Source organism: Grampus griseus (genome assembly GCF_964374135.1).
Source record: "Grampus griseus genome assembly, chromosome: 5".
Taxonomy (NCBI): domain Eukaryota; kingdom Metazoa; phylum Chordata; class Mammalia; order Artiodactyla; family Delphinidae; genus Grampus; species Grampus griseus.
Genome location: NC_138998.1, coordinates 18,234,197 through 18,251,945, shown reverse-complemented (window position 1 = coordinate 18,251,945; position 17,749 = coordinate 18,234,197). Strand labels below are relative to the sequence as shown.

At 38.7% G+C, this 17,749-nt stretch overlaps 1 protein-coding gene across 1 annotated transcript in view; it reads right to left on the bottom strand.

Moving 5' to 3' along the window:
- The window catches only part of ANKUB1 (ankyrin repeat and ubiquitin domain containing 1), a gene marked incomplete at both ends in the record, with an annotated part of 41,096 nt that extends 24,866 nt beyond the window's left edge, over nucleotides 1-16,230 (bottom strand). Inside the window, 2 exon segments of the mRNA XM_082655604.1 lie at nucleotides 14,693-14,836; nucleotides 16,141-16,230. Of these exon segments, the coding sequence (XP_082511730.1) occupies nucleotides 14,693-14,836; nucleotides 16,141-16,230 (234 nt within the window).
- Nucleotides 16,231-17,749: the final 1,519 nt, after the last annotated feature.

The following is a 17,749-nucleotide window of genomic DNA, read 5'->3' as shown; positions in this document are numbered from 1 at the left end:
GGACCCCTCCCTGCTTCAAGTTTATAATACATTAAATTCATCCCCCACCTACCAGATAACACATTACCAGAATGTGATCAACATGCGGATCTCTTTGAAAGAGCTTTGAAGGAGTACGTAGTGTTATTGATGAAACTGCAGTGCTCTGACCTGGGGTCCATTTCAGTGACTCAGGTCACTGGGAGAGGTTCCGATATCTTCTGCTGAGCTGCTGGCTGAATTTAAAGTGCTTAGGACAGTTTTCCTCAACAGCTTCTCATAAATCCACTCAATAAAAATTGAAAGGACATGAGGACTCACCCTTTCCCTTTCACCATGCTCATGTTTTCCTGTGGCTCCATTAAGGCAGGTATCTGCCTGACCTAATCCATGGGGTATATATGGGCAGGAAGAAATTGCTATGAAAGGTGAATAAAAAGATAGTGAGGACGAGAGAAAAATTATATTTTATGTAATAGTTGCTCCTTATTTCTGTTATGATTACTCTGATTTCCCTAAAGTTAGCCCTTGGTATAGGTTCTAATTTATATTTAGAATTAAATGTGTAACATGCAATCAAAGCAGCAAAGGCTCAAGTCACCCTTAACAGTTAACTAACTACTATTTGATGTTAGAAAAATAAGTTGAAAAGATGCTTCCCAGAATATGAATAAACGTTTGCCGCCTTCATTCTAATCCGTGTTATTGTGGAAGCTATTGCTTGAGTTTTGTTCATTGTTGTCACCCAGTGCCTAGAATAGTACCTGGTACAGAGCAGACTGTCCATAAATATGTATCGAATAAATAATTCATAACATATCTGGAACATAGTTCTCATTGTACTATTTTAACGCTATATATTCATCATTTTATAAACCTTGTTTTTGTGGGAAACCCATTTTAAGTTCTAGTGTGGCACACCAGTTGGTGACACTTCTTCCTGTTGCTTATACAGAGAATGAGCAGATAGCTGTTGATTACCAGCAACTTGCTAACTCACCTTATCTATTTAAAAAAAGGCATCTATCTATGTGATACCCCTCCCCAAATGTTCTGAATGAGGGAACACTGGTAGTTATACCCAAGACAGTCAGATGCTATTAAATAAGCAATCCCATAAACAAATCATTGTTGGACAAATGTAAAATTAGATTTTCTGCTTTACAAACAAACCAAGACACCATGGTAGGAGATACATACAAAGTTTCTGACTTTTCAATTAAAAAAAAATACATAGATCTATTGCATGGTAATAATTCCACTTTTGTTTTCAAAAAATAAATGCAGGGGGCTTCCAATACATAGATCTATTGCATGGTAATAATTCCACTTTTGTTTTCAAAAAATAAATGCAGGGGGCTTCCCTGCTGGTCCAGTGGCTAAGGCACCCCACTCCCAAATCAGAGAGCCTGGATTTGATCCCTGGTCAGGGAACCAAATCCCACATGTCGCAACTAAAAAGATCCTGCATGCCACAATGAAGATCCTGCGGGCTGCAACTAAGACCCGACACAGCCAAATAAAATAATTAAAACAAACAAAACAAAAAATAAATGCAAACTCACTGTAAATACATACGTGTGCATTAAATAGGAAAAATTAAGGAGACATAAAAGAGAAGGTAATGCAAGTTTTGAAAACCACAGTATCTTTCACAAATGCTTTTTTTAAAATTTTTATTATTTTATTATACAGTAGGTCCTTATTAGTCATCAATTTTATACACAGCAGTGTATACCTGTCAATCCCAAACGCCCAATTCATCACACCACCACCACCACCACCCCCGCCACTTTCCCCCCTTGGTGTCCATACGTTTGTTCTCTGCATCTGTGTCTCAACTTCTGCCCTGTAAACTGGTTGATCTGTACCATTTTTCTAGGTTCCACATATATGCGTTAATATACGATATTTGTTTTTCTCTTTCTGACTGACTTCACTCTGTATGACGGTCTCTAGATCCATCCACGTCTCTACAAATGACCCAATTTCGTTCCTTTTTATGGCTGAGTAATATTCCGTTGTATATATGTACCTCATCTTCTTTATCCATTTGTCTGTCGATGGGCATTTCGGTTGCTTCCATGACCTGGCTATTGTAAACAGTGCTGCAATGAACATTGGGGTGCATGTGTCTCTTTGAATTATGGTTTTCTCTGTGTACATGCCCAGTAGTGGGATTGCTGGATCATATGGTAATTCTATTTTTAGTTTTCTAAGGAACCTCCATACTGTTCTCCATAGTGCCTGTATCAATTTACATTCCCACCAACAGTGCAAGAGGGTTCTGTTTTCTCCACACCCTCTCCAGCATTTGTTGTTGTAGATTTTCTGATGATGCCCATTCTAACCGGTGTGAGATGATACCCCATTGTAGATTTGATATGCATTTCTCTAATAATTAGTGATGTTGAGCAGCTTTTCATGTGCTTCTTGGCCATCTGTATATCTTCTTTGGAGAAATGCCTATTTAGGTTTTCTGCCCATTTTTGGATTGGATTGTTTGTTTTTTTAATATTGAGCTGCATGAGCTGTTTATATATTTTGGAGATTAATCCTTTGTCCGTTGGCAAATATTTTCTCCCATTCTGAGGGTTGTCTTTTCGTCTTGTTTATGGTTTCCTTTGCTGTGCAAAAACTTTGAAGTTTCATTAGGTCCCATTTATTTATTTTTGTTTTCATTTTCATTTCTCTAGGAGATGGGTCAAAAAAGATCTTGCTGGGCTTCCCTGGTGGCACAGTGGTTGAAGGTCCACCTGCCAATGCAGGGGACACGGGTTCGTGCCCCGGTCCGTGAGGATCCCACATGCCGCTGAGCGGCTGGGCCCGTGAGCCATGGCTGCTGAGCCTGCACGTCTGGAGCCTGTGCTCCACAATGGGAGAGGCCACAACAGTGAGAGGCCCATGTACCACAAAAAAAAATTAAAAAAAAAAAGATCTTGCTGTGATTAATGTCAAAGAGTGTTCTTCCTATGTTTTCCTCTAAGAGTTTTATAGTGTCCAGTCTTACATTTAGGTCTCTAATCCATTTTGAGTTTTTTTTGTGTATGGTGTTAAGGAGTGTTCCAATTTCATTCATTTACGTGTAGCTGTCCAGTTTTCCCAGCACCACTTATTGAAGAGACTGTCTTTTCTCCGTTGTATATCTTTGCCTCCTTTGTCATAGATTAGTTGACCCTAGGTGCGTGGGTTTATCTCTGGGCTTTCTCTCTTGTTCCCTTGATCTATGTTTCTGTTTTTGTGTCAGTACCATATTGTCTTGATTACTGTAGCTTTGTAGTATAGTCTGAAGTCAGGGAGTCTGATTCCTCCAGCTCCGTTTTTTTCCCTCAAGACTGCTTTGGCTATTCGAGGTCTTTTGTATCTCCATACAAATTTTAAGATTTTTTGTTCTAAATCTGTAAAAAATGCCATTCGTAATTTGATAGGGATTGCATTGAATCTGTAGATTGCTTTGGGTACTATAGTCATTTTCACAATATTGATTCTTCCAACCAAGAACTTGGTATATCTTTCCATCTGTTGGTATCATCTTTAATTTCTTTCATCAGTGTCTTATAGTTATCTGCATACAGGTCCTTTGACGCCCTAGGTAGGTTTATTCCTAAGTATTTTATTCTTTTTTTGCAATGGTAAATGGGAGTGTTTCCGTAATTTCTCTTTCAGATTTTTCATCATTAGTGTATAGGAATGCAAGAGTTTTCTGTGCATTAATTTTGTATCCTGCAACTTTACCAAATTCATTGATTAGCTCTGGTAGTTTTCTGGTGGCATCTTTAGGATTCTCTATGTATAGTATGATGTCATCTGCAAAAAGTGGCAATTTTACTACTTCTTTTCCAATTTGTATTCCTTTTATTTCTTTTTCTTCTCTGATTGCCGTGGCTAGGACTTCCAAAACTATGTTGAATAATAAGGGTGAGAGTGGACATCCTTGTCTTGTTCCTGATCTTAGAGGAAATGCTTTCAGGTTTTCACCATTGAGGCTGAGGTTTGCTGTGGGTTTGTTGTATATGGCCTTTATTATATTGAGGTAGGCTCACTCTATGCCCACTTTCTGGAGAGTTTTTATCATAAATGGGTGTTGAATTTGGTCAGAAGATTTTTCTGCATCTATTGAGATGATCATATGGTTTTTATTCTTCAATTTTTTAATATGCTGTATCACATTGATTGATTTATGTATATTGAAGAATCTTTGCATCCCTGGGATAAATCCCACTTTATCATGGTGTATGATCCTTTTAATGTGTTGTTGGATTCTGTTTGCTAGTATTTTGTTGAGGATTTTTGCATCTATATTCATGAGTGATACTGGTCTGTAGTTATCTTTTTTTGTAGTATCTTTGTCTGGTATTGGTATCAGGGTGATGGTGGCCTCATAGAATGAGTTTGGGAGTGTTCCTTCCTCTGCAATTTTTTGGAAGAGTTTGAGAAGGATGGGTGTTAGCTCTTCTCTAAATGTTTGATAGAATTCACCTGTGAAACCATCTGGTCCTGGACTTTTGTTTGTTGGAAGATTTTTAATCACAGTTTCAATTTCATTACTTGTGACTGGTCTGTTCATATTTTCTCTTTCTTCCTGGTTCATTCTTGGAAGGTTATACCTTTCTAAGAATTTGTCTATTTCTTCCGAGTTGTCCATTTTATTGGCATAGAGTTGCTTGTAGTAGTCTCGTAGGATGCTTTGTATTTCTGCAGTGTCTGTTGTAACTTCTCCTTTTTTATTTCTAATTTTATTGATTTGAGTCCTCTCCCTCTTTTTCTTGATGAGTCTGGCCAATGGTTTATCAATTTTGTTTATCTTCTCAAAGAACCAGCTTTTAGTTTTATTGAATTTTGCTATTGTTTTCTTTGTTTCTATTTCATTTATTTCTGCTCTGGTCTTTATGATTTCTTTCCTACTGCTAACTTTGGGTTTTGTTTGTTTTTCTTTCTCTAGTTCCTTTAGGTGTAAGTTTAGATTGTTTATTTGAGATTTTTCTTGTTTCTTGAGGTAGGCTTGCATAGCTATAAACTTCCCTCTTAGAACTGCTTTTGTTGCATCCCATAGGTTTTGGATCATCGTGTTTTCACTGTCATTTGTCTCTAGGTATTTTTTGATTTCCTCTTTGATTTCTTCAGTGATCTCTTGGTTATTTAGTAATGTATTGTTTAGCCTCCATGTGTTTGTGTTTTTTACGTTTTTCTCCCTGTACACATTTGTAATCTCATAACGTTGTGGTCAGAAAAGATGCTTGATATGATTTCAATTTTCTTAAATTTACTGAGGCTTGATTTGTGACCCAAGATGTGATCTATCCTGGAGAATGTTCCGTGTGCAGTTGAAAAGAAAATGTAATCTGCTGTTTTTGGATGGAATGTCCTATAAATATCAATTAAACCTATCTGGTCTATTGTGTCATTTAAAGCTTGTGTTTCCTTATTAATTTTCATTTTAATGATCTGTCCATTGTTGTGAGTGAGGTGTTAAAGTCCCCCACTATTACTGTGTTACTGTCGATTTCCTCTTTTAGAGCTATTAGCAGTTGCCTTATGTATTGAGATTCTCCTATGTTAGGTGCATATATATTTATAATTGTTATATCTTCTTCTTGGATTGATCCCTTGATCATTATGTAGTGTCCTTCCTTGTCTCTTGTAACATTCTTTATTTTCAAGTCTATTTTATCTTATATGAGTATTGCTACTCCATCTTTCTTTTGATTTCTATTTTCATTGAATATCTTTTTCATCCCCTCACTTTAAGTCTGTATGTGTCCCTATGTCTGAAGTGGGTCTCTTGTATACAGCATATAGATGGGTCTTGTTTTTGTATCCATTCAGCAAGCCTGTGTCTCTTGGTTGGAGCATTTAATCCATTCACGTTTAAGATAATTATCGCTATGTATGTTCCTGTGACCATTTTCTTAATTGTTTTGGGTTTGTTTTTGTAAGTCCTTTTCTTCTTTTGTGTTTCCCACTTAGAGAAGTTCCTTTAGCATTTGTTGTAGAGCTGATTTGGTGGTGCTGAATTCTCTTAGCTTTTGCTTGTCTGTAAAGCTTTTGATTTCTCCATCGAACCTGAATGAGGTCCTTGCTGGGTAGAGTAATCTTGGTTGTAGGTTCTTCCCTTTCATCACTTTAAGTATATCATGCCACTCCCTTCTGGCTTGTAGAGTTTCTGCTGAGAAATCCGCCGTTAACCTTATGGTTTTCCCTTGTATGTTATTTTTCGTATTTCCCTTGGCTGCTTTCAATAATTTTTCTTTGTCTTTAATTTTTGCCAGTTTGATTACTATGTGTCTCGGCATGTTTCTCCTTGGGTTTATCCTGTATGGGACTCTCTGTGCTTCCTGGACTTGGGTGCTATTTCCTTTCCCATGTTAGGGAAGTTTTTGACTATAATCTCTTCAAATATTTTCTCTGGTCCTTTCTCTCTCCCTTCTCCTTCTGGGACCCCTATAATGTGAATGTTGTTGCGTTTAATGTTGTCCCAGAGGTCTCTTAGGCTGTCTTCTTTTCTTTTCATTCTGTTTTCTTTATTCTGTTCCACAGCAGTGAATTCCACCAGTCTGTCTTCCAGGTCACTTATCTGTTCTTCTGCCTCAGTTATTCTGCTATTGATTCCTTCTAGTGTAGTTTTCATTTCAGTTATTGTATTGTTCATCTCTGTTTGTTTGTTTTTTAATTGTTCTAGGTCTTTGTTAAACATTTCTTGCATCTTCTCGATCTTTGCCTCCATTCTTTTTCCGAGGTCCTCGATCATCTTCACTATCATTCTTCTGAATTCTTTTTCTGGAAGGTTGCCTATCTCCACTTCATTTAGTTGTTTTTGTGGGGTTTTATCTTGTTCCTTCATCTGGTACATAGCCTGCTGCCTTTTCATGTTGTCTGTCTTTCTGTGAATGTGGTTTTTGTTACACAGGCTGCAGGATTGTAGTTCTTCTTGCTTCTGCTGTCTGCCCTCTGGTGGATGAGGCTATCTGTGAGGCTTGTGCAAGTCTCCTGTTGGGAGGGACTGGTGGTGGGTAGAGCTGACTGTTGCTCTGGTAGGCAGAACTCAGTAAAACTTTAATCCACTTGACTGCTGGCTGGCTTCCCTCCCTGTTGGTTGTTTGGCCTGAGGCAACCCAACACTGGAGCCCAACTGGGCTCTTTGGTGGGGCTAGTGGCAGACACTGGGAGGGCTCACACCAAGAAGTACTTCCCAGAACTTCTGCTGCCAGTGTCCTTGTCCCCCCGGTCAGCCACAGCCACTGTCCGCCACTGCAGGAGACCCTCCAACCCTAGCAGGTAGGTGTGGTTCAGTCTTCCCCGGGGTCACTGCTCCTTCTGCTGGGTCCTGATGTGCACACTACTTTGTGTGTGCCCTCCAAGAGTGCAGTCTCTGTTTCCCCCTGTCCTGTCGAAGTTCCACTAGCCTTCAAAGTCTGATTCTCTAGGAATTCCTCCTCCCGTTGCCGGAACGCCAGATTGGGAAGCCTGATATGGGGCTCAGAACCTTCACTCCGGTGGGTGGACTTCTGTGGTATAAGTGTTCTGCAGTCTGTGAGTTACCCATCCAGCAGTTTTGGGATTTGATTTTACTGTGATTGCACCCCTCCTACCGTCTCATTGTGGCTTCTCCTTTGTCTTTGGATGTGGGGTATCTTTTTTGGTGAGTTCCAGTGTGTTCCTGTCGATGATTGTCCAGCAGCTAGTTGTGATTCTGGTGTTCTCGCAAGAGGGAGTGAGAACACGTTCTTCTAGTCCGCCATCTTGGTTCCTCTTTTTTTTTTTTCCAATATATTTTGCTATTTTGGAGTTGCTGCACCAAATAAGCAGAAACATGTCCCAACTGTTCCAGAATAGACCAAAAGGGGAAATAATGTTTGTTTTTGTTAAACTGCAAGTTGAGATGTCTTCATAAACATCTTAGCCTCATGAACTTCTCCTTTTGTATGATTGTCATTCTGGAGAAGTTATACTTGGAGTCTAGGACAGTGAATTGAAACAACTTTCCTCAACAAATTCTTTTTTTTTTCACCCCCAGCCATGCCTCATGACTTGCAGGATCTTAGCTCCCCACAGGTTCTGACCAGGGATTGAACCCCGGCCCTCATCAGTAAGAGCATGGAGTCCTAACCACTGGACTGCCAGGGAATTCTCCACCAAATTCTTTATATACTATTCTTTAAGGCTTTAAGTTTAGAAAAAAATAGACATTTTATTTAGAAACATGTTTTTAGTTGTAAATTACACATTTTAAGGAGCATGTTTATACATGTTTTTGTGTTTAAATTGTGTTTAAAATCTAAGTTCACATATGCATCTCATAGATTTTGGTGTTTTATTTTTTTATAAATTTATTTATTTGGCTGCGTTGGGTCTTCGGTGCTGTGTGCAGACTTTCTTTAGTTGCAGCAAGTGGGGGCTACTCTTTACTGTGGTGCCTGGGCTTCTCATTGCGGTGGTTTCTCCTGTTGCGGAGCACGGGCTGTAGGCACGCCGGCTTCAGTTGTTGTGGCGTGTGGGCTCAGTAGTTGTGGCTCGTGGGCTCTAGAGCACAAGCTCAGTAGTTGTGGCTCTTGGGCTTAGTTGTTCTGCAGCATGTGGGATCTTCCCGGACCAGGGTTCGAACCCGTGTCCTCATTGGCAGTTGGATTCTTAACAACTGCACCACCAGGGACATCCCTAGATTTTGGTGTTTTAAAAGTGCCTTTTGAAAGCTAAAATGTATATGATTTTGAATCAATTTTAGACCTACTAGTATAGTTCAAACTTCTCCAATTTGTCTGATAGACCTCTACTCAGTGGTGCCACAAATAACACACTCTTTCACCATAAAACAACTTTCCAAGGATGCCAGAAAGAATTGACTAAGTTTTAACCACAGCCCTTGGTTGGTGGAAGTATTGTGATAGAAGGAGGCAGGGAAGCCATAAAGAGTGTTAGGGAGGGAGTTCCCTGGTGGCCTAGTGGTTAGGATTTCGGGCTTTCACTGCTGTGGCCCAGGTTCAATCCCTGGTGAGATCCCATAAGCCATGCAGTGCGGTGAAAAAAAACAACAACAGTGTTAGGGAGACTGAGTCTTCCTCACACTTTAGAAGACACAACCTGCCAGATGGTTGCTTCTCAGCCCCCTTTGCTGTGCGACCCAGATGTGTGACCAGGGTGCTGCCCAGTCAAGCCACCCCATCCACCTCCACTTTGAATTCGGAGCCAGGAAGGCAAAGAAGCAGCAGACACAGGGACTCTTCCCTGGCAGTAGCAGATCTGAAGCACTGCTGGCCTGGCAACAGGGCTGGCAGCTGCATCCAGTGTCTGCTTTGAGGGCTCTAGGGCGGCTGCAGCGGGGGCCTTCCTGGACTAGTTGTGGGTCATGATTTAGAAATTATTTCTGGCAGCATAATCTCTGAGCCCAATTCTCTAATCTTCCTGTCAAGACTGTGAACTACGCAATAGCCTTTCTTATATGTTTGTTTTCCTCCTTAATTGTCCAGGTTCCTTTCTGCTGCTTGCAGCCTAAGAACCCTGGTGCTGGATAGGGAAAAGCACTAAGACTGGAGCACTTTGACTCGAAGGTAGAAGGGGAGGAGAGATGTCACAGCAAGGGAGGGAACCCAAACCCTGAAATGCATCTCAATACCTATGACGTTTCTCACAACAATCATATACCTTCTTGTTTATTTTCCTACTTTATCCCTCAAGCCTTCATCAACTCATTTACTCAACACATATTTATGGAGAGCCTACTGTGTGCCAGGTATTATTCTATGCACTGGTGACAACAATGAACAAAACTCAAGCAATAGTTTCCACAGTTACACAGGTTAGGATGAAGGAGGTAAATGGCGATAGCACCTCTGCATGCCACACAGTGACCCAGGCCTTTGCAATGCCTCACGTGTGGTTTACAGGAACACTGCAACAGCATCAGCAATGAATGGGAAGGGCTGAAACCTGTGCTAATAGAACATGGCGATACATGCCAGAGAAAATATTTCTTGTGGTTTCTGTAGGAGTTCTTTTCCAAGGAAAGAAAAATTAAGGCAATGTTCTTTCCCTACTATTCTTATGTCATCCCCCATTCACTTTTCCAAATGTGTCTACATTACCATTAAAGGAGAAAGTGTAATTAGCAGAGAAACTGGAAAACCCATTGACTATTTAGAATAGAACACCTCCATTTATCTAACATCTTTCCCGCTTTTCACACAAGCGAAACCTTGTAATCCATACAAAAATATAAGTGCAATTAAGAAACCAAATAGTCTGGATTGATTTCATGACACATGGTATCTACTTACATCTTTTTAAAAAGAAAAAATTGCTTACTTGCCAAGTTTTTGGTTTATATCATGCTATTTCTAACTTGTACCAAAATAAATTGAGACTCTAGCTTTCCTAGATTCTCAGAAAATGGAACTAATTGCATGAAGTAACATAGTTAGATAGGAAAAGTACTACTTAAGTTTGTATGCATCTAATTATGCAATAAAGCAATAATATGACTCGGAAGGTAGTCTTTGGTTACCTAAGATAGATCAAACAGTATAGAGTTGATATGACTTCATTCTTTGAAGCAAGGGACATTTTCATAAAGTATTTTTGTTGTTACAAACCCAGTTTGGACGTTATCATACATAAACAGTGAATAGTGTGGACTTTTGAAATAGACCTGTTATATCATCTAATTTAACAGGAACTGAGTTAGGATGGAAACCAGTATTTATGGCTTTGCAGGTAATTCTCTTCCTTCAGATTCAAGATATTATTTTCCTTCCCAAAACTAGTGATAAGAAATTCACTAAATGTGATTCTGCCAGAGAAGGTGAAGATGAAGATCAGTAAAAATTCCATGGAACTTGAGAGTTTTTAATTAAACCCTTCATGTTGGCCAGCCCTGTGACTCATAATTATATTCTGCCTGGGCTTTCTGGAATAGTCTTTTACGTCTACATTCTGTTCTTGTCATTAGCAGTTTAGAACTCCAGGGAAAGGTTAGAGTTCAGTGCAAAGGCAGCTTGCATCACTGTGACAGATGATGCTTAATTGGCAGAAGTTATGAAATATTTTTGTAAGTAAAACTATGAACACAGGTTACTTTGGGGAGGAAGATTGGGGGCCAGAGGTAGGAGAGAGACTTTTTACTGTGTATCCTGCTGTACCACTGGAATTGAGCACCATGTGACTGTACTACCTGCTCAAAAATAAATTAAAAAAATTTTAAATAATAAAATAAAGTCAGTGCTTAGTTGAGTAAAAGTATTCTATTCATACTCTTAACACACTTTGTCTACATCCCTGAATAGCTATGGTTCAATTAGATTCCTCTAGCTATTTCAAGTATTAGTATTGGGGCTTCCCTGGTGGCGCAGTGGTTGAGAATCTGCCTGCTAATGCAGGGGACATGGGTTCGAGCCCTGGTCTGGGAAGATCCCATATGCCATGGAGCAACTAGGCCCGTTAGCCACAACTACTGAGCCTGCGCATCTGGAGCCTGTGCTCCGCAACAAGAGAGGCCGCTATAGTGAAGAGGCCCGCACACCATGATGAAGAGTGGCCCCCGCTTCCCGCAACTAGAGAAAGCCCTCACACAGAAACGAAGACCCAACACAGCCAAAAATAAATATAAAAATAAATAAATAAATAAAAGATTACTATTAATTAAAAAAAAACCAAAAAAGCCAAATATTAGTATTGATCTTATACTACTATCTCCAAGTAAGCAAGCAACAAAAATGTCTTGAACATCATTATTGGTGTTGGAGAATTCCAGGAAATTTTAGAGGGTTTATACTGTACAGTAACAAAAACACAGTATGTATATACATATTTAAAGACATGAGACATTTAAGAAATGACATAGAATTTAGGTCTGCTTAAAAAAGTATTATACTACAATTTTCTGAGTATCAGAGAGAGAAAAGCAGAAGAAATTAGAATTGTTTTTATTTCCTTTTTTGATAACTAGACATTTTTCAGGAACCTAAAAATAATACCTCTAAAATCAGGAACAAGACAAGGATGCCCACGCTTGCCACTCTTATTCAACATATTGGGAAGTTCCAGCCAGAGCAATTAAGCAAGAAAAAGAAAGGAAAGGCATTCAAATTGGAAAGGAAGATGTAAAGCTGTCACTATTTATGGATGACATGATTTTATATAGAGAAAACCCTAAAGACTCCACCAAAAAACTATTAGAAATAATAAACAAAATTGCAGGGTACAAAATCAACCTTCAAAAATCTGTTGCATTTCTAGATGGTAACAATGAGCTAGCAGAAAGAGAAATTAAGAAAACAATCCCATTTACAATCACAACACAAAGAATAAAATACCTAGGAATAAATTTAACCAAGGAGGTGAAAGACCTGTACACTGAAAACTATAAGACATTGTTGAATGAAACTGAAGAAGGCACAAAGAAATGGAAAGATATGCCATGCTTATTGACTGTAAGAAGCAACATTGTTAAAATGTCCATAAAAACAATCTACAGATTCAATGCAATCCTTATCAAGATCCCAAGGACATTTTTCACAGAAATAGAACAAAAAAACCCTAAAATTTATATGGAACCACAGAAGACCCTGAATAGCCAAAGCAATTTTGAGAAAAAAGAACAAAGCTGAAGGTATCACACACTCTGATTTCAAACTATATTACAAAGCCATAGTAATAAAAATGGCATGGTATTGGCAGAACAACAGATATATAGATTAATGGAACAGAATTGAGAGCTCCAAAATAAACCCACACATACATGGACAATTAACTTAGAACAAAGGAGCAAAGAACATACAATGGAGAAAGGATAGTCTCTTCAATAAATGTTGCTGAGAAAACTGGATAGCCACATTTAAAAAAAAGAAAGAAAAAGGAAAGACACTAAATCAATATCTCATACCATACACAAAAATCAACTCAAAATAGATTAAAGACTTAAATGTAAGACCTGAAACCATAAAATGCAATAGAAGAGAACATAGGCAGTATGCATTTTGACATTGGTCTTAGCAATATGTTTCTAGATATGTCTCCTCAGGCAAGGAAAACAAATGGTACTACAACAAACTAAAAAGATTCCACAGAGCAAAACAGTAATTCAAAAAGATATATGCACCCCTATGTTCACTGCAGCATCATTTACCATAGCCAAGATATGGAAACAACATAAATGCCCATCAATGAACAAATAGATAAAGAAGATGTGGTGTGTATGTGTATGTATATATACACACACAAGGTATATATATATATATATATACACACAACGGAACTAGTCAGGCTTAAAAATGATTAAATCTTGCCATTTGCGACAACATAATGAACCTAGAGGAATTTATGCTAAGTGAAATAAGTTAGATGGAGAAAGACAAATACCATATGATTTCATTCATACGTGGAATATAAAAAACAAGTAAACTAACACAAAAAATTGAACAAACCAAACCAAAACATAGATATAGAGAACAGAGTAGTGGTTAGCAGAGGGGAAGGGGTGGTGGGAGGAGGACAAGATGGGTAAAGGGGATCAACTGTATGGAGATGGTTGGAAACTAAATTTCTAGTGGTGAGCATGTTGTAGAGTATAAAGAAGTAGAAATATAATACTGTACACATGAAAGATATGTAATGTAGTGTTATAAACCAATGTTATCCCAATAAAAAATAAACTTTAAAAATTTATCTAAAAAAGCATAATAAAAAGATTTAAAAAATACATGAATAAATGCTTATAAGACATTAAAAACATGTATAAAATATGGCCTTTTTATTTACATAAATGGGATCATACAATGTTTTTTTTTCTGTGACTTATCTTTACTACTTAATAATAAATATTTTAGAAAATTCTTTTAAAAAATAGACTTCCCACTTAGTCAATCAGTAAAATATATGAAAAGAAAAAGAGTTAGCTTTAGCTACCATAAACTTTTTTTAACGCTAACCATGAGAAAATAAGTGTCCCATTTAGCAGAAAATATGTACTTTACTAAGTTCCTTGAGGCTCATGTTTTCATATGGGGTAGAGAACCAGTACTGAATACTATTTCTATCCTAGAGAACAGCTCTTAATACTCTTTAGGCTACCTGTCTCTTTGAGAAATTGTCAAAAGTTAAGGATCCTTCACCCAGAAAGTCTCCAGGTACATAATTTTGCATATTTTGCAGTTTTAGGGTTTTGTTCTTAAAGCCAGCCATGGACCCCAAATTAAGCACCCCTGATTAAGGACAGTATAAATGGAAAATGCTGTCTCTGTTATATGTACACATAATTCATGAATGGCTGCATTGTAGGATTTGAATGTAGATCCTGCCATTTCATTCTTATTGTTACTGAGAATTTCTTCCCTTTCCTCATTCCCGTAATCCATTGTAAGGCCATGGAAGTGACCTAATCTTCTTTCTCCCACATCAGTGTTCCAGATCAGCCCCTTGGCCTTGATCCTATATTGGTTTATAGGTTGCTCTGCGATGACTGTTTTGGGGCAGGCAACAAGGGGGATAGAGGAGGGAAGGGAGAGAAAGAGTAAACAAAGGGAGCTCTATCCAGTCTCCATGCCTTATTTCCCCTTACAGCACAAATTGTGCCTAAGTCTAGTTATGCAAGTGGAAGAGAGGGGAAGGCAAGAAGAGAAAACCTCTTCCTACATTGTGAACTACTTTGGTTGAATTCTTCATAACTTTTTCTGAAATGAGGTAGACATCTTGGACAAATTGTTACTCTGATCATCTGTCATACCTTAACAAAGCATTTGAGAGTTGAACAAAAAGATATTCCAACATCAGTAAGACTCCAGCTGTCCTTTAGGGCTGCTCCAGCGTACATCAGCTCCAGATACCTCCTGCCTTGTTCATCTTCAGAGAGAGGAATGTGGAAATAATCCTTAAAAATCAATAGCATATTATGAAAACAGCATATCTCTACATTACTAGACCAGCAATGTAATCTCTTATCTTTTACATTTTCCACTGAGTATTATAAAATTGGGACAGAAGGAGGAAGTATTAGACAGGAGTTCTTAATCTGAAGTCTTTAGACATCCCCAAAAGTTGATGGTTAGAACTTAGGTGGCAAAAAACTACATTTGGTTTTTATTAACTTCAAATAAAATGGGGATTTTTCTTATGTATATAGACAACAAGCTAAAGTAGCAGTAATTGACTGTTCCTGTGACTTTGTCACCAATAGAAATCACAGATATTTTCATATCCCATCATTGTTGTTGCAGATACAAAATATTATTTATACTGATCTCCTTTGAAATTGTAATAGTTATGAGACACACTGCAAACACTTGTTAATGTGTTAATAAGGAAACCCACATGTCACAATATCACAATTTGTTTTTTAATTTTTTTAAATTGTATTTCAGTATAACTGGTTTCCTTTTTTGGGGGTATGTATTTTATTTTATGCATTTAAAGACATTCTGAGAAGGAGTCCATAGGCTTCACCAGACTGCCAAAGGGATCCATGATACATAAAGATTAAGAGCTTCTGTGTTAGAAGATCTAGATTTTAGGGATCATAGTAATTTACTATATATCATGTAACTATGATTCAGTAAATGATCCTTAGTAAATGGGAATAAATTATCTCCAAGTTAAATACCATTTGATGGTCAGTTCCTAAATATTTGTCTTAATTTTCCATTTTATAGTGAGTATTTATAAGAAATTTGTAAGAAAAGTACTGCACCCAAATTATTTTTTATTCTGGCTCTGTGATCCTAGGTTAAATGGTCAATCTATCTGAGCTTCAGTTTTCCCTGAATGCAAAATGAGGCTGTAGCCCAGAAGTCCTCTCCACCTCCAAAATCCTTTGGTTCTTTATAGTTGCTTGCTCACCACACAGGCCATCTATCTGACAACTGTATGCTCCACTTACCTGGCCTAGAGTTAGTGTCTTATTTTTCTCCTTTTGTGAAGAATTTCAGTAATACTATCTGGCCAATACACAATCTACAAATATCATAAAGATAAGCTAAACTTTTTTTCCTCTGAGAATTTTCCTGTCTAACACCTCCAGAGTTAATATCTTCTAACAAACGATTATGTAAGCAAACAATGATACTTTCAAATAGTTTTAGTCCCCTGTTTGCTGAAAATGCACCCACGTACAGTTTAAACTTCACTGCATACTTAAAATTAATGCACATCTTAGGGGCTCAGGGACAAAGTATGTACCTTTATCATCAGCTTGACAGCATCCACAGTTTCATCTGCTGAAACATCAAATGGTTCAAAAGATCCCTCAAAAGCTATGAAAATCCTCATTTTGTCAAAAAAAGAAAGAAAGAAGCTGTTTTCAAAGATCCTATTGGATAGCTGGGAGAATCCAGTTCACAGTTAAGGACAAAAATGATGGCCAGAGGCAGCTGTCACTGTCTAGCCTCAAAGGCGAGTTGAGAGAACGTGGAGAGAGAAGTCCCGCAGTACCACAGTATCCGGTGAAACTGACAGCAGCTACATTGGAGGAAATGTTTCTCTGCCAGTGGCATTAGTCAACAGCCACCTGTTGCTCTATTATGGAAACCAGAAAACTTGACAATGGTTGAGGCAAGTGTGAACAAGCGTCAAGCATGTAATACAAAACTGCCACACATAAATTATACTTTGTAATGTGACCACCATCCATTGATACTTGAATCCATATTCATCCAAGTACAGCTGATGGAAGGACCCTTAGAACTATGTATTTGAATTGGGATGCACTGGCACAGAGTGAAGCAAAACAGAGTTGATTTTATTGAATGCAATCATCCTGGAAGTTCTCTGTAAATAACTCTGAGCTGAAGCATTCTGGTTTCCATAGCAACTTTGTGTACTTGTTCCCTGGCGGTATTTCTAATCCTGCCACGGGGTACAGAACAATATCCACTTGCACTAGGGAGAGGAATGTGTAGGCAAATGACTCTGTGGTTTTCCCTTCCCATCTCTGCATAATGGAATCTACCCAATAACAACACAGTATAGTTGGTATTTCTTTTAGTCCTTGCCCTTATGTTATTTAGAACAATTTACCATTGTTATTTCCTTCAACTTCCCTTAGTGTTGGTGGAAAATATTTCAAACCACCCTCAAAAAATGAGCAAAGATATTAATCACCATTATGCAAGCTTATATTTTACTGGAACTTAATTCTAAGACTCTCCTCTGAAATCCCCAGTATTATACACTTGTTCTAATGCTATTATGTCTGATCATTTTTTTTTTTTTTTTTTTTTTTTTTTTTGCAGTACGCGGGCCTCTCACTGCTGTGGCCTCTCCCGCTGCGGAGCACAGGCTCCGGACGCGCAGGCTCAGCGGCCATGGCTCACGGGCCCAGCCGCTCCGCAGCATGTGGGATCCTCCCAGACCGGGGCACGAACCCGCGTCCCCTGCATCGGCAGGCGAACTCTCAACCACTGCGCCACCAGCGAAGCCCATGTCTGATCATTTTTAAAAATTAATTTATTTTATTTTTGGCCGCATTGGGTCTTCATTGTTGTGTGCGGGCTTTCTCTAGTTGTGGCGAGCGGGGGCTACTCTTCGTTGTGGTGCGTGAGTTTCTCATTGTGGTGGCTTCTCTTGTTGCGGAGCACGGGCTCTAGGCGCGCGAGCTTCAGTAGTTGTGGATCGCGGGCTCCAGAGCTCAGGCTCAATAGTTGTGGTGCATGGGCTTAGTTGCTCTGCAGCATGTGGGATCTTCCTGGACCAGGGCTCAAACCCATGTCCGGGAAGATTGGCAGGCGGAGTCTTAACCACTGCACCACCAGGGAAGCCCTGATCATTTTTTTAGTGTTTGTAAATCTTG